This window comes from Passer montanus, unplaced genomic scaffold, assembly GCF_014805655.1.
Source record: "Passer montanus isolate IOZ18808 unplaced genomic scaffold, ASM1480565v1 scaffold27, whole genome shotgun sequence".
NCBI lineage: Eukaryota > Metazoa > Chordata > Aves > Passeriformes > Passeridae > Passer > Passer montanus.
Genome location: NW_024367372.1, coordinates 9,292,444 through 9,315,504, shown reverse-complemented (window position 1 = coordinate 9,315,504; position 23,061 = coordinate 9,292,444). Strand labels below are relative to the sequence as shown.

Sequence of the window (23,061 nt, the reverse complement as noted above, 5' to 3'; positions counted from 1 at the left end):
GGAAAATTGCCTGTTCAAGTCCATTAAGTTAAAATCTCACAATCTGTTGGAGTCATTAGCTACTGATGGATCAAATTAAGGCAGCCTCCTTACTGGGCTGAGATAAGCCGCCTTCCCACATTGGTTTGCCTTTTTCATAGGTTGTGAAAGCCTGTCTCATCTCTCCCAGATCTGACATCCCTTTATAATTAGACATTTTGGAGCCTTTTCAGACCTTCTTCAGTTGTCTTTGAGCATTTCAGGAAGGATAAGTGACTCAGCAGCAAATCTGCCCTGGGAAAGGAGACTTTTCTGACATCTAAGGTTCTGTGCCCCTGAGAGGTCTTTTCATTTATTTCTTAATAGCTGTAACTGCTGTGGGAACCAATCAGATCATTGTTTTCTAATTGTATAATTTGTTATTCATAATTCATGACTGACAGGAAGGGCAATGTGAAATTGTTCCATCTCTTTAACATCATCTGTGAGTGTCATTGTTTGTGTCCATAGTGCCTGGGACTTAGCCCAAGCTGCACAAATTGGCTGTGCTCACATTACTGAGGGCCAGACTGCTGCAGACTCCTCTTGGATAGTGCAAACTGATACAGTCCAATAGAGTGAGGGGGCTGGAATACAATTACCAATGAAGGACCAAAACTAAGGCCTGCCCTGTGGCCCTCTTTCATTTGTCACTAAAGAAACAGGCAGTGTAGCTAGTGAGAAGTTCTATTACTGTTTAAAACTATGGACAGTCACTAATTATAGAAAGATCACAATTACATTGTCTGTCTAAATAAATGTGGAATAGAATGTACTAAGTAATAATAGTTAAAAAAACCCCATAATTATACACAGATCTATGTATAGTAATGCTTTATTTGAAATTTCTTAACATCAGGATTATAACTTCCTTGCAGGTGCCATGACTGTGGGGCTGTTCTTGAAGAATATGATGAAGAAACACTAGGCCTGGCCATAGTTGTGCTCTCAACCTTCATTCACCTCAGTCCAGACTTGGCTGCTCCTCTGCTATTGGACATCATGCAGTCTGTAGGAAGGTAAATTCAGGACTTTCCTCTCTCCAAGGAGATTGAAAGGATTTTGTGCCTGGAATTGGGTTTACATAAACTTTAGTATACAAAGGTGTATATTTTAAAACTCTTAAGTGAATAACATTTGGTTCTGTCTTGTGTCTTTGTTACTCATCATTTTATAAATTTCTTATGTAACTTCTTCCACTGTCAGTTCAATTTTTGGCAGCTCCTTTGATGTTCTCTCCTTTTACCCTCTAAAGGGAAATTCCAGCTCAGGAATCTCCTCAGGTTGTCCCACTGTAAGCAGTGATGTAAAGAATCAATTCAGATTTTCTACAGTACCCTTATTTATTTACTGCTCTGTTACCTGAACAGCAACTGGTGAAGCAATTGGTGTGCTTATTAATCTTGGTCCTTGAAAGAAAAGAAAATTATACTGTTAGTTTTTATTCCTCCTGCTAATTGCTCCTTAAGCTGTTTTTTTCCCTGCCTCCTAGTGCTTTTTATACTCTGTTTGTCAGAATTTATGCTCTTTTCTGCTTTCATTTGAGACATATTTTTGAAAGAAGCCTTCCCTTTTCTAATAACCTCCCTTAAATTATTTTCTTCTGCTCTCTTGAAGTCTTTCTTAACATCTAGAGTACCTCGGCCCTCTGTTTCCAGTGTAATGCTCATAAACAGCTTCTGTGCTTCTTACACAAATTGCATTCTCTTGGCTCCCCCCTTGTTGCTGCTTTGACACAACTTTTCACTTTTATGCAGAAGTGTGGTCAGCTTTTCTGAACTTTGCTCCTGGAGGAGTGTTGACTCCTAGGTATGATCATTCATTAGCATACCTAACTCGCTTCAGGCTTTTCAACCATATTTTATATGCTAGGTGAAAATTTGCATTGCCTTATAAGGGCTTCAAAATCAGCTGCTGTGTGAAATTGTCTCTGAAAAAGTCTTGAACATTTGCTGCCATTACTTTTCTCTTGTTATTTTTACCTAGTGTGCATGGGATAATTAAGGTGTACCATTACCACTGAATTATGTGTGGTTGCTGTCTTGGCCACTTCCACAACTTCTTGCCTCAGAGGGATGGATGTGATGGGGTGTTCCAGAATAAGTTTCTGACATGCAGAAATGTTGCACAGCTCTCTCCCTCCATGTTCTTTTGGAGGCTGAAGTTCAAATTCCTTGACTGTGGCTCATGCAGGGGCATGGCTCTCCACAGCCCTGCTTCTCCACCACCTCCCATTTCCATTTAAACACAGCAGCTCTTCAAGTCCTTCATTTCCATTAACTGCAAGGCTGCAGTTCCCTGCTGTCTCTGCTAATTAACTCTGATGGAGGCAGAGTTTTTGACCTAGGTGGATGCTGCCATTCTGTGTGACTCTTGTAAATACAACAGTACTACAGCCACGGAGAGGAAATCATTTGGAAGATGAATTATCAAAGGATGAGGAATAAGTGGGCTACCTTTTTCTGTGTTTTGAGGGGGAAATGCTGAATCTTTAGAGTGAGACAGCTGATTGTTTTAGAGCAGCAGATGACAGTGCAACATGGGGTATTCCTGGTAAATGTCCTGTCTTGTTCCTGCTGTTTGTAATTTCTGACAAATTCTAAGTCCAATAAGAGGCTCCCCACCCCACAAAGGAATTACTTTGAAAGTATGAAAAATAAGTAGTATATATAAGCAGAGAGGCATTCAGGTGCCTCATACATGTATCTTGCTCTGTCTTTCATCAGGTGGTGCCATATATGTATATATGTATATGTATAGCTCCAAATACCCATCTAACAGCAGAAGTGAAAATGAATTAGACTTTTTGCACTTTTGTTATTGCTAATAGAGCTACTACTTTCATACATGGAAGGGGAAATAAGGAGTTAGGAAGTTGAAGGCATTTCAGGACCTAAACTATGCACAGAGAGATTTTCAGAAGTTGTTTGGGTATACCCACAAGCACAGATAGGCATCTGCTGGGATTTTCAGAAGGGAAGAAATTTCTGGGTTCAGGTTACTGACAATTGAAAGTTGAAGTGTTTCTAAGACTCTGATGTGCATTTAAATTTATGATCTTGTACCTTAATCAAGATTTTTGACTTACTGATTCTTATGGAACTGATTTCCAGTGAGATTTAGCTTTCCAAGCATTAAAGCTGTGTTTGAAAGTTAAATTTAGGCTTGAGTCAGTGAGGAGTTGTGAAAAGCTTAACTTCTGTTCCTAACGTGTACAGGTTTAAACACATCCATTTCCTGTTCTGCTTTATGGTCTGCAAAGTGGAGGTAATGATGAGAGTTCATGGCATTTGTGCAATAAAATATTTAGAGTAGTAATGATAAATATATACAGACCGTACATTTTGGAAAGTTTCAGATGTTCCCAGGTGTTTACTGTAGTTCATGTTAGGTGAAGTTTTTCCAAAGTTGGAAACCTAGTGTTTTGTTTGTCACAAACCTCATGCTTGCATTATCACATTCAAAAGGAGAGAAAAACTTTAGACTTTGATTTCTTTTAGAAGAAAGATTTTACATTGTTGTGTTTCTGCATTTCAGTAGATTTGTGAAAATAGGTGTCACGTCCATTGGGCATGTGATTGGTCTCATTGCATTCTGCAGAAATCCTCATGTGCCTTAATGTAAGCTGATGCTACAGTCATTCCAGAATAAAAGCCATCATTGCTTGATGGTAGCTTCAGACCTTTCTCACCCAGAAGTAGCTTTGCACTCCAGAAATAATAAGTTGTATTTTAGTGTGAATTCCTGTTAACAATACTGGAGTCAGGAACTCTAATGTTTTTCTGATTTACAGTAGAACAACTGAAGATAATATAATCTTTAATCCCCTGCGCCATCAAGTTTCAGATTATTGCATTGTTGGCAGTATGTTGTGACCCCAGCTTGTCATACCTAAGTCATGAAAATCACTGTAATTTTGGTTCACACTGTTGCATTTGACTGACTAAGCTGCCTTAGGGTCCTTTTAGGATTTCATGAGTTGATTAGAGAGGAAACTGTCTTCAGAACAGGGGGTGACCAAGGATGAGCAACAGCTAAGTCCAGGATAAAAGGATCATTAATTAATAAAATCTCATTGAAGATTAGATATAAAATAGTATAACTATGAACTTTTTTCTTAGACCTGTCAATTTATACCATCTGAAATGCTGATCTACAGGAGATTAAAATAAGAATTTTATTTTGTATATAAGGTGTGCTTCCAGTGTCCATCTTTATATTGGCTTTGCAGTGTACAGCTTTTAAGTGGCTTTTGCTATCGAAGGTGTTTTGCTTTGGTATGGTAAGCCCTGATTCTGTTCATTTACGTGTTCTGCATATTGAAGCCCATGATTTTACTTTAAGATTGTGTTCAGTATTTTCACCACCGAATGCCCATATTTGGCTTTAAAGTCTATATTTAGGTACTAAAATGAATGACCTGATTTTTGAGAATACAGTAGTTTTCATCTGACTTTGGAAGAGCTTTTAGGTAATTAGTGGTTTTGAAATTAGGCTAGTTATTTAGGTGCCAATATCTGAAACTGGAAGCCTCAATTTAGAGGGCCAAACAAAGCATTTTTGCTTCGTCTTTGTTGCTGCATTAATCAGAAACTATTCAGTCAGTAGGCAGCTTCTGGCAAACTTTTTTTCTCTCTAAAAAAATTAGTTATCCATGATATGCTGTAGGGCAAAAACATTACTTCATTATCTTTGTGCTACTAGAGGGAGGCAAGTTTTGTCTTTAGAGCAGTTGAGCATTAGTGAGACTGCAGGACTGAATAGAGTTTATGTCATGCAAACACGATTTTTCTGAATTTAGGTGGTCTTCAGGAGATCTTTGTTAACATTTTAAATGTTTTCTAAAATGCATGTGTGTTTTTTATTTTAAATGGTACTTTATTGGCTTGCTTAAAAATAAAATACACACACAAAAAAGCATGTGAACTCCAATTTCTTTATTATTTTTATTCCAGGTTGGCATCAAGTACCAGTTTTTCTAACCAAGCAGAAAGGTACGGTAGCAAAGGATACCTTGACAAAAATGAAACAATCAGTCTAAAGAATTATCTTCCCTGACCCTAAAATCAACTAAATTTAGCTTTTAAAAAATGTTCTTTAATACTTGTGAGTAAAAGTAAAAAACTGCCCTTTACACTTATTTAAAATGTCCTGTATTTTCTGGAGATGAACAGGAGCCCATATTCATATGTGTTAAAGCTGGAAAAAATCAGATTTAGATGCTGTTTGGTTTTCACAATTTCAGTGCAGCTTTTTCTGATTGGTTTTGTGTTCAGTATTTGTCTTGATAAACTATCTCCATAAATTCAATCAAGTGAATCCTCCTTGGCCATGGAGAATCCCTGGTAGTGATGCCTCATTATGTAAATCAGATGCTGAACAGGATAAATTCATTTTGTGAAGCTGTAAAGCATGTTAAGATGTGCAATTTATGAGTAAATAGATAATACTTAGGCTTTTAAAATTAAACCATTCATTTATGAATGATTAGGGAGTACTTCATCTTTTGAAGGAGACTGCAAGAGGCAAATGAATATTATAATGTTTTTGTTTACCTGTTGTTCATGTGTTTTATGAAAAGCCAGAAACCTGATTATGTGTCACTGAAATACACAAGGTGAGAGCAGGATTATATTTCAAATTCAGATGACTCACAAATAAAACTATGTGAAGAGTCAGGTACAGTATTATTGAGACAAATACTTTAAATATGTGTATGTAATTTTTAATCTATTCATAGTTGAGCTCAAGTCATAAAATCAACATGGTGTACTTTTTTCAGGATCAGAACACTTCTGTTTTTGAGTGTCTCACTCATAACTGAACAATTCCACAATTAAAAAGAATAGCATTATTTATATTTCCTCCATGTGGCAGCAATGACAAGTGTTTAATCTGAAATGCAATTTTTGTCTTCTTTTCCCTTCATTTTCAGCATGATGATCCCTGGAAATGCTGCAGGTGTGGCCAAGCAGTTCCTCCGGTGTGTGTTCCATCAGCTGGCTCCCAATGGCATCTTCCCTCAGCTCTTCCAGAGCATTATTAAAGGTAATGTGCAATACCTGAGTGCATTTCTGACCCTCAGTATTCTCTGCATGAACAGCCAGTGCAAAAATGTCATTCAAATTTCAGATGGAAGCTTCTTACGGACCTTAGCTACATCTCTGATGGACTTCAGTGAGCTGAGTTCCATTGCTGCTCTGAGCCAGCTGTTAGAGGTATGTTGACAATTGGCTGTGTTAGTGATGCTAATTTTATTAGCATTATCAGGGTCATTTCTCCTCATTTGAGTTCAAACTTGCTTCATCAAAAACACTGTGAATTTTTGTTTTGTCCTCCCTGGAAGTAATTAGGCTGTCCTCACCACTGGTAGTGTGTCCCATTCCTTCCCCAGGCACTGCTTTTTGTTTTCAGGAGCGTTTCTACCCATACATCTCAGTTCTCCCTCTTCATTTTATCTGATGACAGTTTCTCTTTAGTGTTCCAAAAGTCTATAACCTGCCTTTCACTGACTGCCTTCTATGCAGCTGGCTAATTTCTACTGTACCATTTTTCCTCCTGCTTGAACTAGTCCCTTGCATGTGTCCTGTTCTTCCAAGAACATGGCAATTGCCTCATACAAGATGTTGGAATCACTTTAAAACTGCTCCTGTCTTTTCAGGCCTTACTCTAGGACACCAACCACACAAGCACACATGGTCTGCAGAACATTAATGAACATATCTTCTTTGAAACTGTCTAAAGGAAAACATGAAAAATCTGCTGCTGAATACTTTGAGTTTTGCTTTTTCTACTGCAATGCCAGTCTAAGCAGATTATGAGTTAGAACCCTGCTTAGAACATTTAGGCTCTAAATCTTTAGGTCAGTACTTTAGGAACTCTAGATTAACTTTCACATACACAGCTCAAATTCCCAGAACAGCACTATCATTAACATAACAGGAAAAAGTATGCAGTATTTGGTCTCAACAAATTAACCTCGGCACTTCCAAATGCCATGTCAGGGACCATTTCTGCATGTGTATGATCGTTCACCCTTCTCGTTTTGTTTCCCAGGGTTTAAACAACAAAAAGAATTTGCCAGCAGGGGGTGCGATGCTACGCTGTTTGGAAAACATTGCTACCTTTATGGAAGCCTTGCCCATGGATTCCCCCAGCAACCTCTGGACCACAATTAGTAATCAGTTTCAGACCTTCCTTACTAAACTCCCATGTGTTTTGCCTCTTAAGGTATGATGTGTGGACATCTGAAACAAGCTATATTGTCATTGGTCAGAATGTGCTGAAACTGTGCAGAAACCATGGGTAACCAGAGTGGGTTGTTGTGAATATTTCCTAATGATTCAGCTCATGTTTCTAGAGGACTGGATTTATCTGGATCTCTGATCTAGCCCTTTAATTATGTTTTCTGTGGGTAACAACAGCAACTCTAACCAGGGTACTTTTCACTTCTTTCTCCTATACATTTTCTATGCCCTGTCTCTGTCAGGTTAAAATACTGCATTTGAGAGAGTCATTATTTAGACAATGAAAATCCATCTGATTTTAACTGTTGAAACTAAATTAAACTCTTAAGAAGAGCAGCACCACCTAATTAATTTGCTGAAAGTACACAGTAGTCAGGCAGAGGGAACTGAGACTACTGGGACTTGGGCTTAGCCTGTTTGGCTGACCAGGTTGTAGTTCTGATTGTAATAGAATGTTGTTACAGAAACTGAATCCAGAAGCTGAGCTCTGATTTATCAGAGCTCAAAAGACATCAGGATCTTATCTCCTGGTGTGTATATTTCAGCAAACACTGTAAAAACTTCTGAGTCTTTCCTGTAAACGTCAGTAAATTAAATGGAGTTCTGATGCACTTAATCTATTTCCTATGGTGTGGTAATTTCTTCTATACAAAGCAGTGTTGTTCTGTATGAGTTGAGGGATCCAAAACCTAAATCTGTGACTGATAACATTGTCTTTTAAATTGGTTGTCACCACCTGGCTATATGAATGAAGTTAAATTCCTTGGCACTATTATGCAATAGTCAGATCTTGAAACATCTTTAGATTTTGGTAAATTGTAGCATTATTCTTCAGCACTTACTAAGCCAAACAGGCAATAACCATTCCCTCTGTGTACTGGCCACCCCAATCTGCTGCATCTTGTGTAACTGAAATAAATAGAAACAAATCAGTTGGATCTTAGTGGTTCCAACTGCATATCCACCATTCACAGAACCTTTAGGTGGAGGGTTTACTCTGATTTCCCTTCTATTCATGGGAGGTATTATTAGTGATACAAGTAAAGCAATTGCTTGATTCTGAACTTTCAATCTCCTGTTCTTTTCTTTAGGGTCATAGGGGACACTTTGATATTCTAGATGTTTACAGCAGGGGTGAGGCAAGACAGTGGATTGATCCTGAAAAGTCCATTCAGTGCTGTAGCCTGTGTGATTTACTTGAACTAAAGATTACATCATAAGGAACAACTTAAGGAATCTGAAACAGCTGCTGCCAGGGCATAATATTCCAATGTTGCATGTTGTGAGATGTCTTAATATGTGAGGGCAAATATCATAGTCAGGACAAGCACAGACATATAAAATAAGGTTGATGGTGTGCACCTATGCTGTGTATGTTACCACTGAAGGGGCAGAACTTCTTGAACTGTAAGCCAGTTTAGAGAAAGTAATTAAAAATCAATCATCAGGGATCATCTTTCAGACTTCACTTGTAAGTTATTCATAGCTGCTACCACTATAAGCAATATATGTATATAGAAAGGCACTAACTTATTTTCTTTTTCTTTTTTTACCTTCGAATATGTTCAGTGTTCTTTAGACTCTAGTTTAAGAATCATGATTTGCTTGTTGAAGATACCTACCACTAGCGCCACCAGGGTAAGTTCGAAGAAGACAAAATTCTATTGCCTCAGATGTAGCCAGCCTGTGCAATTGTATGAATGTGTTCATTTCCCCTGGCTAGGAAAGCATTATATGTAAGCATAAAATTGTGCAGTCCAATACTGTTTGGAGAATGATAAGAGCTTTGGAATCTAGGTTACAGTAAAGTGGGGGTAGAATTACATTCTTGTGTGGGTGTGAATGTATGTCTTCTTAAAGATTTGATGTTCCCTTTTTTTCCCCTCTATTTTTTTCTTTTAAAAAAAAAAAGTAATGAGCTTCCTTAGATGTTTTTCAGTACAATTCCACTGAAGTCAGTGAGGTTTTACTGCATAAACTGTACAGAATCCCTTATAAACACTGTGTCACAAGTGAACCTATTTTCTAACATTTTGTTTCTAGCTTCTGACAGAAGCACGAAGGCATATGATACAGCTGTTTGACCAAAACAGTGTGAATCCCAGGCAGATAGCCTCTGAGCTAAAAATAATGCTGTTCCATTCAGGCATTCCAGAGTTGGAATGCTTCTTTGCTTTTTTGGGCAACGAGTTATTGATTTCTGTCACACGTGTCATTGCAGAGTCTTCTGGAACCTTTTTCAAAATTACTGAGTTTTGTAATTCAGAATGCTGTCTTCACTCTGGCCTACCTGGTGGAACTATGTGGTTTGTGCTACCGAGCCTTCACAAAGGTAACAGTGACACTGTATCTTCCTTTATGGACAAGTGAATACAGGACAAAGTAGTGCTTCCCACAAGTAGTTTGGAAGTAAAGATGGAATCAGTATCAAGTTTCAGGCATGTCAACAGTTTTTAACATAGTTTGGTTAATCAGGTAGTGATCATGCCTTTTACTAATGCTGAGTTTTACATTCACAGTAAAGGCACAGATTATGGGAACCTGCTGCAGATGTTGGTCAGAAAAGTGTTTTGATGTGATTTTGGGACTTTTTTCTCAGATTTTTTTCTCATGTTAAGAAGCTACCTGGTATTCATGCATCACTTAAAATGTCTGTACAGTCATATCTTTCCTAGTGCACAAGTTTAGCCACTCACACTTGTGAGTAAAAACTCAAATATTCCTGGAAGTGCCTTTGGAGAGCACAGCTGTGAGGGGAGGCAGTAGACAGCTAACTAAAATTGAAGAATCCAAGTTAGGAGCTTTCCATCTTAGATCCTGTTCATTCTATATTGGGTGTTTTCCTTTGGCAGGCATGGCTGTTGCTGTAAAAAAGAGAACAGTATATGTACACTTTTAAAAAACTTGAAAGATTCCTGGATGAAAGCTATGGTGTACAAATAACAGTTATTACTTGGGTTCGTTTTTGTAGCTGTCTGTGAGAAGTGTAACAACAAAAAAGCAATTGAACCCATGGTAATATATACTCCATGACGTAGATTGTCAATTTACTGAGCAAAATTTTGCTTTAGCCACTAAGTGCACAGTTTTCCATCCTTGCTACATTTGTCAGAACAGTAATTAATCCTCAGGAAACATTCTGTCATAAGTAGCTACATGATTTTCTATTTTGATAATGTACAACTGGAACATGCATTCTTTGAGTCTTGTTAAGACTTAAAATATCACTGTATAAACAGTGAAGAAGAAATAATAAAAGCAATGTCACTCTTGCAGAAAAACTGCGCCACAGGAAAATAAGAAACATTTTTACAAAATGTAATGGTTTGAAGCATTAAGTAGAAATTAATTAATAGTATGTTTAATGACAGCACGCAAGTTCTAGCTTTTTGTCTAGTTTGAAAGAGAAGAATTTATGCAATGGAATAATCCTGAATGTGGAAGAGATTGCCTAGCTTTTGAATTGTTTTGAGTTGCACCTATAGTTAAGGCTTTGGGAAAGGCCAAGTGAGTAAAATGTTAACTTGAAGGGTAATAGTGTTTTTTTTCACTGAAACAGAAAAACCTCATTTAAAACTGAAGCAAAGATACCCCTCTTGCATTTGTAGTCTTATCAGAGTATTTAATGTATCTGCTAAAGCAAATTATGAACTACAGGAAATTTTTCACTCTCCTCCGGCTGTGTAGTTTCAGAAAAATGTAATTAAAACCATGGTGTTAGAAAACCCACACGTGTTTCTTACATGCTTCCTGGTCGATTGTTCTATTAATGTAGTGAGTACTTAATTGCACACAGGAAGCTTGGATTACAGTGCTTGGTAAAATCTTCTTGATTTAGTTTAATGCAACCTGATGACCCAGAAATGGAAGCATTAGTGAATGTTCTGCATTGCATAGCTACAAAATAGTTAATTTAGTGGAACTCCACACTACATTATCTTTGCTATTTCTGAAAGCTTACTGTAGTTTTGCTTTAGAAGTGTCAAATTAATGACTGCGGTTAGAAAAAACAGCAAATCAGTTATGATGTCTGTGTTTCTCTACAGTGGAAGTCACTGTATGTAAATAAGAGTGTTGTGGTGGAGGACCACATAGAAGTGAATTCCTGAAGGAATAGAATTGTGGGCATTGAAACTATTCAAATGTAATTGCTTGTTTTGCAACTTTGAGTGTGCTGACTGGAACAAAACACCAACTTTCAGCTAAGCTGTGGAGGATTCTTGTCTTTTCAAAGAGCAAGCTACTCTGACATGCACTTTGTAGAGGTCAGTGCTGTACAACCACTCCAGATCTTTTTTTTTTTAGGAAAATAAGAGCCAACATTTTCCTAATGCCTTATAGCAGGAATATCTGAGTTTCTCTTGTCTCAGAGCCTGGAGACTCACGTCAATCTGATATTTCCTTGTCTGAGTTTCTGTTCCAGGTCAGCAATTTGTTTCTTTCAGTGCCTTTGGAACTCTCAGTTGAGAGTACCATCTCTTCTGTGGATTGTAATCTTATCTTTAGTTTTCCTTTCAAGTGTCCTAAGGCCCTGAATGGACACTTTCTGGCTTTCTTATCTCTTAGAGCTGCAGAAGCTTGAACCTAAACTTAGCCTTTTGCTGGTGTTCTGTTGTCCCTTACTAAGTAAATGCAGAATGCCACATGATTTTGCTATTGAATCTTTTAAAGAATATTAAGAGGCAGATCTTCATTATTTTTCATTACTGTAGTAGCAGCAGTGATAAAATAAAGATTTTTACTTTATACTGGCTTACTTGGAGGATAGCAATCTCCATTAAAGGTCCAAATTAACTCTTATTACTAAGTTTGGATCCTGAGGTACTGCTAGAACTTCAGTAGTTTCATGTTCTCCATATTGACGTGTGGTTAGTCACAATTTGAAGGTTGCAAAGCCATTTTCTGTAGGGATGCATAGACATGTGAGAGAGTTAATTTGGCTGAACAGTGGTTGACGTAGTGTATTCCTGACACTTCTGGTATCATGTTTATATATGTGGCTCCCCTGGGTCTTATTCCCAAGGAGCAATGGCTTTGTGGCAGAATATGAAGTTTATACATATTTATCAGCAGTAGGATGATAGGAATAAGTAGACTTGGGTAGGAAGGGTACTCTGGGCCATTGACTCATATGTCATCACTCCTGATGTACAGTGCAGGAAGCAAGAGATCACATGTCAAAAAATCATTTTGCCTGATTTTGCTCAATCTCTCTTAATCACATATGCTTAACAAACTTTAAGAGTTTAGACTGTGAGATAGGACACTCTTTAGAGAAAGAGGCTATTAGCAGTTGTATTATCCCTAAAGCCAAGAAAAGCTGGGGTTCATGAAGCCTGTGCTTCCTTTCCAGTGTTCTGACAAAGCAATTTATTATGGCACAGTTATGTCCTGTATAGCATAGATGTTGGTATGTAAAATAGCTGAATGCTTTTGAAAGAATTATCCTTCTTTTTCAGTATGTGTAGGCTACTGGACTGGGTTACTGGTAGGAACTTCTGTCCACTCTTTGGGGGAAGTGTAAATGTCAACTCACTTGAGTGTAGCACTTGTAGTGTCTGTGTCTCAGGTCTGGGAAGGCATTTGATGGTGGGAAGAGACACTCTTCTGGGGAATTCTAACAAGTAATCAGGATTTATTTACACTGTGGGTATTATGCACCATTCTGGTTCTCCATTCCCACTCAGAATATCATAGTGTCAGAGAAAGTTCAGGTAATGGTAGCAAGAATGATCAAACAGTTGGAGTTCCATATACAGAGCAACTAAGTCAGAGCATTTTGGTCTGAAAGAGCAGCAGCTGATGGGAATGTGAGAGAGGTCTGCAAAGTCCCAGGTGATCCAGACAGGGATAGGTAATTTCTTTCCTTTCCAGTGCAAAGAACATATTAAGTTTATAGGAACTAGTCAAAGCAATTAAAGGGAAGTGGTTCTTCAACAGTGTGTGACTCTTTACCATTTGTGCTAAAGGTTGGCATGAGTCCCAGAGGTCAATGGACAGTTAAGTGGAAGAGAAATACTTTGAGAGTTTTGAATTATACAGAAATCACACTGAGCTTAGAAGTTCCGTGAACTGAAAATAGTTGGTGAAATTATACATGCTTGCCTTGTTCTTATTCTTCCTTTTGCTTCTGCTTATGGTCTTGTTGGAGATAACTTACTGAAGACATTTGTTCCCATCTGACCTCTCCTGGATATTCTTGTATATTTTTATCAGAGCACCACTCATGCATGTGAAATGTGTGACTTTTGAATATTTGTCCCCTGAAGAAATGGTTTCATAATACAGCTGATTTTGGAGTGTTAGCTTCCTGCAAGTTTAGCTGCCTGGACTGCAGCAGTGTAGTCAGACAAGGAAAGGACTGCAGTTGGGAACCCATTCTGTCATCTAAATGTGTTATCTATCTGCACACTCCATGTAATTGAAGAGGAAACGAGGAGCTTGAAATACAGTCTCTTGGTTCACAGACTGGCACTATAACTTCCATGAAATACACACCATTCTGTTTTGGCACCTTCTCTCAGATCAAGGCCTGATATTTAAAATCTCTTTTCATTTGGAGATTTGTGGGTGCTGTGGGAGACATGCACTGCTGCTGCAGGTTTTGTTAGACAGTATGCCACACAGCTAGTGTGGACAGCAGTTCTCTGAAGAGGAACACTGCTGTGTGCTTGGTCTGCTGCAACAAAAGCTTACTGCACTTTCAGCTTCTCCTGTGTGCAGCTGGAGGTGGCCTTCAAATTGTCTCTCACTAATTAACCTCATAAAACTTCTCTAAGGAAAAGACAAAAAATGCAATTTTGCAGATTTTTTGGAGAAACTGAGGTCCTGACTGAAATTTTCACATATTTAACTTAAGTGAGCAGGCAAGTGCATGGGATTTACGAGATGGAGGATACCAGGGTTTAGATTTTAAGCACGCTTTGGATAGGCTTTCATTATTAGACCATTTATTTCATCTCTAATGGTTGTCTGAAATAGAGCACAGCGCTCCTGCTTATCAAAATTCTTGAGTTGCTGTGGTCAGCAACAGGTTATGGATTTGTTTCATGTTTTTATCTTATCGTCTGAAGTTGGAGAATGTCAAAGTAAGATGTATAACAAAGCCGTCTTATCTCTTGTACCTCCTTGCTGACTCAGCCCTACAACTCTATTCTTAGACTTCTGTGTTCTGATCTCCACTGGCTGATTTCCCCCTATGTTTTAAAGTGTTTCTGTTGTAGCAGCTGTAGCCAAGACTGTTTTTATTGTGGAAGTGGAAAAGTACTGCCAGTCTAATGAGTGGAAATAGATGGGCCAAGCAGCTGTAGTGGAGACACTCTTTTTTTTAAAGGGGAATAACAACAGAAAAAGAGTATGGTGAAATATAAACTGTTTTTGCCAGCTTCTGTGAAAGAATAATGCTAAATACTATGCCAGTTTTGTTCTTCTGTGTCGTTTCTTACTGCTTTCCTCTTTTCTCTTTTCATGGGACTACTTAATGAAAGCTGTGTTTGCATATCTGGGTTTTATAACTATTTTATAAAATCTGTCTGTATTTCATGTGTGAAATACTAAGTCTTGGATATAATGTCTGACAAAACAGCAAAGAAAACTCACCTCCATTGATGTATGTTCATTAAGCCTGGAGAATTATATAAATTTTGAGTGATGTTGGCTTTTTTTTTTAGACAGCAGAAACTGGTACATTTTTGTAATTTTGTTATTCTCAAACTTAGATTAAAAGTATCTTTATGATTTACTAGTGGCTGTCAGTGAATTTCAGGACATTCATAATTCTGTTGCTTTTTGTTGTAGGAAAGGGACAAATTCTACTTGACACGCTGTGTTATATTGGAGTTACTGCAAGCACTCAAGTTGAAGTCACCCTTACCAGACATGAATCTGCTGCTGTTGGTGCAGGTACAGGAAATTCGGATGTAATTCTCATACTGATCCTGTCTTGGTTCAGGAGTGGGGCAGAGGCTGAAGAACTGAGTTCAGCATGGTTACAGAAAGTACCAGCAATGTCTGGGGAAGCAAGAACTTTTTAAATCCAGATCCAGTGGCATTGGTGCATACAATTTAGGCTCCTACATTAATATTTAGGAAACTAAATTTGGAGTCCAAATTTCTCATAATGATCATATCCTGTGCATCATGCTGATGTGTTGAAGATCACAGAATATATCTTGAGTTGGAAGGGACCCATAAGGGTTGAGTCCATTGAGTTTTATATCATGCCCTACTGGGGCAGCTGCCCCTGGTGCTGCCTTCTCTTTGTATCCTACCCTCAAACCCTGTCACCAGTTTGTGTGGGAAGGGCTGCTAGCTGATAATGGGTTGCAACTCAGTTTCTGGAAGTGAGCTGGTCTCCAGTTCCTGAAGGCCATTTTCTTTTGACCTGTACTTTTCCAGCAACAATATTTCTGCTGCTTTAATTCTATGGAGTCAGGCTGCCATTGGAAAATATGAGGAAATAAGATACAGGCTTATGAAAACTTCTGCCTCGAAGAAGGCAAGTGTGGCACAGTTTGGCATCACAAGCTTGTCCCACAGAAATTTGCTGAAGTCCATCAAATGTAATCACAAGTAGTGGGCTCTTATTCTTTGCAATAAGATAACAATGATATGTTGGGAACTTAAATTTAGTAACTTAAAATTATAGGAGACCAGTATAACAGTACTTCATAAGGTCCAGGTGAGGTGTTTATTACATAGATCCCCCATAATGCTCCCAGCACCCCAGCTCTATTCACTCTTTCCCTTCTCATGATGGGTCAAAGCTTCATGTCGCTTACTATGGACTCATTTTCTTTTGAGTACTGGTATATTGCTCATAGTAATTAAATGATTGCCAGTTGACAGACAAATAATACTGGCAAATGAAATAATATGGTAGTTAGGATAACTCTGAAAACAATTATTACGCCATCAGTGTTAGGGGAAGAAGTTGGGAAGGGAAGAACAACACATGGGTTTGTTTTTTTCTTTTGATGCTTAAGAGTTGTTTTTTAAAATCTATTTAAGTTAAAAAGCATGTTCATCTTTTTTTTTTGTTAATTATTATTAAACTCAAATGTACTTTTTTCAGTCACAGGCAATACCATCAAATAACAACCACTAACCTCTTTCTGTCTTACAGCTGCAGTGAGGCACCTTGATACCATGTACTTTGGTTTTTGTTGACTTGAACTGATTTTTCCTGTATTACAGAATAAAGCAATTATTCTGCATTACTCCTATAGTTCAGCCCTGTGGATGCCCCAAAGCATAACAATCCTCTAGTCTAGTCCTTCCTGAATATGTAATTTGAGAATGCAAACAGGCCATGTCTCTTTTGGCAGTGGGGTTTAACTGATTTACACTTGTGCTTCACATTGAGTCAATTGCCTGAGAGACCCAGTAAGCAAAACTCTCTCTTACATTACCTTATCTCATAAAGATCAAATGGTATTTGCCTGGGTTTTCCCATATGTTGTATTCACTTTGGGATGTATTCATACCTTACACAACAGCATCTAATGTGGATATAAATGTCTTTTATGATGTCTCTCTTTCAGAGGCTGATGAAGTGATTCATATTTCCTGCTATCCAAAGCAGCCAGCTTCTGTTTTTATGCAGTCAGTGGTGAAGAATAGGGGTTGTATTCAGACCATCTGCCATAGATGCCTACTGGAGGGATGATGACTGCTTCTCCCATTGACTGTAAATTGGCAGCTCTCAGTAGTATGTGGTCTGAATCACTCAACAGCCTCTGGAATTGCAATACCATAGTAACCACTAAGCCCATCTTAAGCACCACTGTAATTTAAGAAATCTACCAGTAAAAATGCATATGTCTCTTATTTTTTAAATATTCTCTGGTGCCATTAATAGAATTAAGGGTCACCCCTTTACCACACAAAGCCACCAATTAATTCAGTTGTATGCTTTTGAATGAATAAAGACCAAACGGAAACGGTTTTGATTTCCAGCAGTCATGTCTCCATGGACATGTTAGCCTGTATGCAAGATTCTATACAGACAGTGCACACAGAATACAGAGATTCTGTCAAACTGTTCCGGATAACAAAGGAGCTATGAGCACTTTAATTTAATGATAGATCAGTCGTGGGCTGACTAACAAAGGAGTTCCTAGAAAGGTACATTTGCCACCCACGTTTATCCAGGTTACGTAGTGCCATCAGTGTCACTGGTGACATTAAGGCTAAGATGATTGTTAACTTTGTCCCACTTTACAAAGAATGAGAATTTTTAACCAGATCGCTCCAATCTTTGCATAGGTGTTGTGGATGATACAGGGTACAGAAAGACTGTCTCCTTGATTTGTCCTAGCAAATGAAAGCCATCATGTACATGCTGCTGTTCCATGGGTTTCCATAGGAACTGCTTCTTCACACAGCATTTTGTTTCCCAGTACATTTCTCCTGCTCACATTTCATCAGCACACATCTTCAGGATTTCCATTAACTTCAAATTGTACTGGTGTCTCTTTAGAATTTGCTTGATCATTCAGTCTGTAAGATTCAGTGTACCTGATATGTTTTGTTGTAAAGCTTGTGGAAGTGTAAAAGTAAATTCTAGGGCTGTAAAGGATATTTTGAAATACTTTCATGAAGAGCAGTCAGTCATTGAGAGTTCTGCTAACATATGTGCATTAGACAACGATAAAATATGGTCGTCACTATCTGTCTCAGTTTGTGAAAGTACTATGGTATCAATTAATTTTTAAATCCAAAAGAAGATTAAGACTTAGACCTTAGTTGACAGTTATTTTCTGTCTGCTCTTTCTTAGAAAGTCACATTGCATTACTATGGACAAAAAATGTTCAGGTGCAAATATATTGTTAGGACAAGAAGTTGTAGGAACAAGCAAATTGTTTACAGGGTGTCCAATGCATTATTGAAGTTTATAATGATTAAATAACAGCATTAGCAAGTTTAATGTATGAATGATGTGGACATTGGAGATTTTAGGTCAAGGGATTTGGAAACAAAAAGAAACAAGAAAAAAGGTAAAATAAAAACATAAGAAGAGCAATGAGAGAGATTCTAGTGTAATAACATGACACTGCCCATGTCTCAGAAACAGCTTGTTTATGTTGTATTGTGCAGAAGATATACCACACCATACTAGTTGTCAACTTCAAAACTCTTCCTATAATTCATCATTGTAGAACTTCTGTGACATGTTATAATATCACAGTGAAGAATATGGCATCCTGGCTTATCCTTCTCTATCATGGTTCACTCTATAATGAGGAACGTTTGATAAATGGAAGAAATAGCAAATATATATTTTTTTCATAAAGAAAGTCTGATTTGTTACGCAATATTCTTCAAATTGCTTCTGCACAGCATATGTGTTAATTAAGCACATTAAAGTCAGATTTTTTTGTCGGTAAAATTATCTCATTTATAATGGTGAGTTAAGTAGGTTGCTTATAAAGAAAGAGATCTCTAAAGGCAAATTACTATGAATAAAAGCAAGAAGAGATCTGAACTGATTTTAATGAAGTAATGAATAAATTATTAGTGTCTTCAGGTTCCTCAAAAAATAATTAAAAATAACTTGTCTTTAATGTCTTCTTAGTTTGTTTGTGCAGATGCTGGAACAAAACTAGCTGAGTCAACAATTCTGCATAAACAGATGATTGCCTCAATGCCTGGAGTAAGTACTGAACCAAAGACCATTTCTTAGTTCTGTTGTTCTGATTTTTAAAAAGAAACACATCTTATTCAGCTTGCTTTGCTTCATTTTAATACTCTCTCCTTTTCATTTCTCCTCTGATTGGCAAGATGGATTGGCAGAGGTTGAGATGCTTCATTTTTTTCATTAACAGTGGAAAAGTTCTGATTTTGATGTTGCTTCCCTTGCTTTCACTGATGACTTGTAGTCATGTAACTGACTTCAGTGGAACCTGTGCTCAAAAAGACAAATCAAAGATCTGCAATTCTCAGTGTAGAGCAGCTGAATGCATCAAAAAATGGTAACAGTATGGAAAGCTCCAAGCCACTGCCTCCATTCTCACAGAAGATTATCTGATTAAAGAGGGGAGTTAATGGTATTTTTCTAGTAATGTGTAAGTCATTCATCTATATCCTGCTGCTGAGTGTAGCTAAATTACAAGTACTCCTAATTGCTTGGGCACTGAATATGCACCTGGTGAATATGGGAGGAAGTAGCACAATGGGAGGTCTTGACTTGTTCCCTGACACCTGTGACTGAGTACCCAAGCAGATGGAAGAGGGTCAGCCAAGGTTTGCTTTACAAGCTGAGTGAGGAAAACTTGTTTCCCTGTGTGTGTGTCAGCTTTAGAGACGACTTAGGAGGATCTTTCCCGTGTATCTTCTGAAGTGCGTGATTTTTTAAATGCCAATCTTTAATAATACCTTTCCTCCCAACAGGATATTTTAATTTATACTTGCCTTGAATAGATAGACTAATACTGGTGTTACAAGGTTTGATAGGAACATGATCATTTCATAAGAAAACAGAAAATTAGGCTGCCTACTGCTTGCATGAAACAGAATAGGTTGTTGGAAAGAAGTCTTGTGCAACTGAGCATTTATTTTCAGAGATTGGAGTGTAGTCTCTTTTATAATTCTATTATTCAATATTCTAGAATCCAGGTCGAATCCTTAGTGCACATAAACTGGATGGAGGATATACTGAGAGGGTTCTCAATGACCATATTTCACTGGCTTTTATTATTTATTCACTGGCTTATTATGTCATGGGAACTGAACAACATTTGAAAAGCCAGAAGGTGGCATAGTAAGGGAACATACAAAAATGAGGAGTGCCCAGGTCTGTTGTTTAAATATAGAATGCTAGCAGCTTTTCAAATTTCAGCCACTAAAACTCCATTGTGGCTTAATAATTCTGTGACTAAAACTAAATCTAGTTCATTTGTATGCTCACATAGGATAATCATCTTCTATGCTTCAAAGTGCAGGTAATCAAAAAGAGGTCAAAACCCAGTAGTTTTCTTCTGTAAACTTTACTGCAGTGCTCTGCCCTGAGCCTATGACTTGGGATAAAGTAGATTTTGGTGACTTGAAAAAGATATCTAATTTAATAATGTGATCATTTAGCCTCAAAAGTTACCCATTTCTTTTACTTGGCCCCTAAGAATGAGGCATCCATAGTTCCTGTTGAATTCAGGTAGCATTTTCTTCACCTCAGACTATTTACATATAAACAGAGGTTTATGTGGTACCTAGTGTGTTGGTGGCATCACCTGGAAAGCTTCCCTGCAGGGCTCTCTGATCCATTCAAAGCCCTTATTTGATCTGACAGCTTTGTTCTGTTGATTGCTTTATGCACCTCGGGCTCATCTTGTGCTTGCTGAGGGCCACATTCACATTTCTCACTGTTCTAGGAAAAGGATTATGAAAATCTGTAGTGCACAAATACAGCAAGCACCTCGTTGAGTGCCTTTGTTTTCCCTTTAAGGTTGTTTTTGCTCTGCCACAGGTGTCTTCTCAGTAAGCTTATACCTTTATGATCTAACTGGAGCACTGCATAGCTTAAGTGCCATTAAGATGCTGTATTTTGAATGCATTTTCTTCAGGAAAATACAACAAATATTCATTAGTTTTTGTGTAAAGGAAAAAACATAATACATTTCAGTGATGTTTATTTTAGTGATGTTTACACATAGAAGACCTGAAGTTATTTAAACTGTTTTTCCATTGTGATTAATGTGAAATAAGGGCATCTTTGCCTGGGACTGAATTTTGTTTTCTTTGATTGTAACTGATTGGGTCCAATTGCAGAAATGCTCAGCTGCTTGAAAAACTGAGTTGTTCAATTCTCATGAGTTTTTAAGACTTTGATTCTGGACCACTGTAAATTTCAGGATGACATGACCAGAATATTCTTGAAATTTTCATCAGTTGATCTTTTATTGCTGTCATAGATAAGAGTATTTTATGATGCATGAAGGAATTACAGCAGCTGGGCTATCTTCTCATACTATAATCAGATAAGAGGAGATAATACAGTGAGAAGAAGAACATCAAAGAATACCTATTCCTACTTATTCTAACTAAAAAGTGAAATAAAGAATTTGAAACAGACTAATTGTATTCCAGTGAAGCAAACTTGGTACTTAAACCTATTTCTTTTATGTTTTAGTGTGGAACAGCAGCAATGGAATGCATGAGGCAGTATGTTGGGGAAGTGCTGGATTTCATTGCAGATATGCATACCTTAACCAAATTGAAGGTTGGTTCTGGCATATATTGATCTAAAGTGTATGAGTTTTTTTGACAAAAAATATGTTTTCTGTAATGAACCTGCCTGGGAGACACAGTAGGAAGTATTTGAGGGTGACTGACAAGGTTTTTTTCTTTCTCGTGTAAAAAAACATTAGTGCTGTTATAAATTAGAGACTTCTGTGGCATCAGTAAAAAGTAGCTTATGTGATGTTGAAATGGAGGCCAATTCTGATATCATGAGCACACAATAAAAATGCAGGCATGATTTTTCTGAAATGTTGATGATAAGCAAATGTCATACTGAAGTCATTGTGAGAAGTAGTTGTGTTTAATATAACCCAGGGAAGCATAAAACTCCCTGCCTGTACAACTAAGTACACTCCTGAAGAGAATCCTGTTACAAACAGACACTTAAATTTATTGGAAGTTCAGAGGTAATTAAAATGCAGTAATTGACCTAAAAAAAGTGCGTGTCCTTTTTCTAATGGATGCTGTTGTTTTCATTGTCAGGTTATATTTTGTTGAGATGGGAAAAATCCAAATGACTCTTACAGTTGTAGTCCAAACTGCATTTTGGTTTATATTAGTTGGATGACAAATTTTTAAGATGAGTGATAGGAAAATACTTCTGTTTACATAAAACATTTTATTTAAGAATGCATTTCATTAAAAGATTCTAGTAATCATTAGCTAATCAAAACCTAAAATTCTTGTTTCATGGAGGAGCTTCAAGTCCCTATTAAATTTCCTAGAATGGAAATTCTCTAAGATGTTTTGAAAAATAAGTAGCCTAAGTTGCATTGCTGCTCTGGAGTTTGTTTATGAAGCAATGGGATGAGAATTTTTACCCTACCAGTTTCTCACACACCCACTCAGAGGTTCAGTGTCCCTCTGGCCCATCAAACCTACCTTGTGCCCCAGAGGGGAAACCATATTGCATGTTAATAATACTTACCACAAAGGAATAAGAATCCCAGCTAAACTGAAACTTGTGTCTTGAAACTCTCTGTAACTGTATTTTACTGGACAAAATATTCCTTTTCCCAAATTCTTACCCTGTTGGCCATGAATTCCTTTGAATTAAAAAAAAATAGTCTAAGGGAAGCAGCCTGTTATGCTGGAGTAGAAATTTACTTCAAAGCACCAAGTAATTAATCATCTGAAGTTGAATTGGATTGCCTTCCCACTCTATCCTCTTAAGTTATTCACCCATTTCTATTAAAGTTCAGAACTGCTTTCAGAATAGGTAGGCAAATTAATTCTAAATGAGGCAAGAGATATATCTGGTTTGCTAGTTACACAGGAAAAAAAAAATGAGCTTACGTGAAACCAGGAATGGGGAAAATTTCTTTATAAATACTTGCAGGTATTCTCTCTCCTGTGTAAAATGTTTCTGTAGAAAACTTTCTGTCATTTGGACTTTCTCTTTCTGCTCATCTCCCTTGAGCTGTAGCCTGATTTTTAGATTTTGTCTTACAGTGCTGAAGTCTGATGATTACTTCTTATCCTCAGTGGGACTATTTATTTAAAAAAAAAATTATATATGGATATAGGTAGAGCATGAACTAAAACCTTTGCACATTTTTT

At 37.5% G+C, this 23,061-nt stretch overlaps 1 protein-coding gene across 12 annotated transcripts in view; it reads left to right on the top strand.

Annotated features, from left to right (window-relative positions):
• UNC79 (unc-79 homolog, NALCN channel complex subunit) overlaps nt 1-23,061 on the top strand; it is a 107,177-nt gene that overhangs the window by 70,813 nt on the left and 13,303 nt on the right. For all 12 annotated transcript variants that reach the window (XR_005627844.1, XM_039712761.1, XM_039712766.1 and 9 more), the window contains 10 exons: nt 897-1,037; nt 4,974-5,012; nt 5,954-6,066; nt 6,151-6,236; nt 7,075-7,248; nt 8,835-8,903; nt 9,487-9,597; nt 15,063-15,167; nt 18,842-18,919; nt 21,392-21,481. Coding sequence is in view for 11 of the 12 variants with exons in the window: in XM_039712761.1 (XP_039568695.1) it covers nt 897-1,037; nt 4,974-5,012; nt 5,954-6,066; nt 6,151-6,236; nt 7,075-7,248; nt 8,835-8,903; nt 9,487-9,597; nt 15,063-15,167; nt 18,842-18,919; nt 21,392-21,481 (1,006 nt within the window). In the remaining variant the exon portion in view is untranslated. The remainder of the gene's footprint in view (nt 1-896; nt 1,038-4,973; nt 5,013-5,953; nt 6,067-6,150; nt 6,237-7,074; nt 7,249-8,834; nt 8,904-9,486; nt 9,598-15,062; nt 15,168-18,841; nt 18,920-21,391; nt 21,482-23,061) is intronic.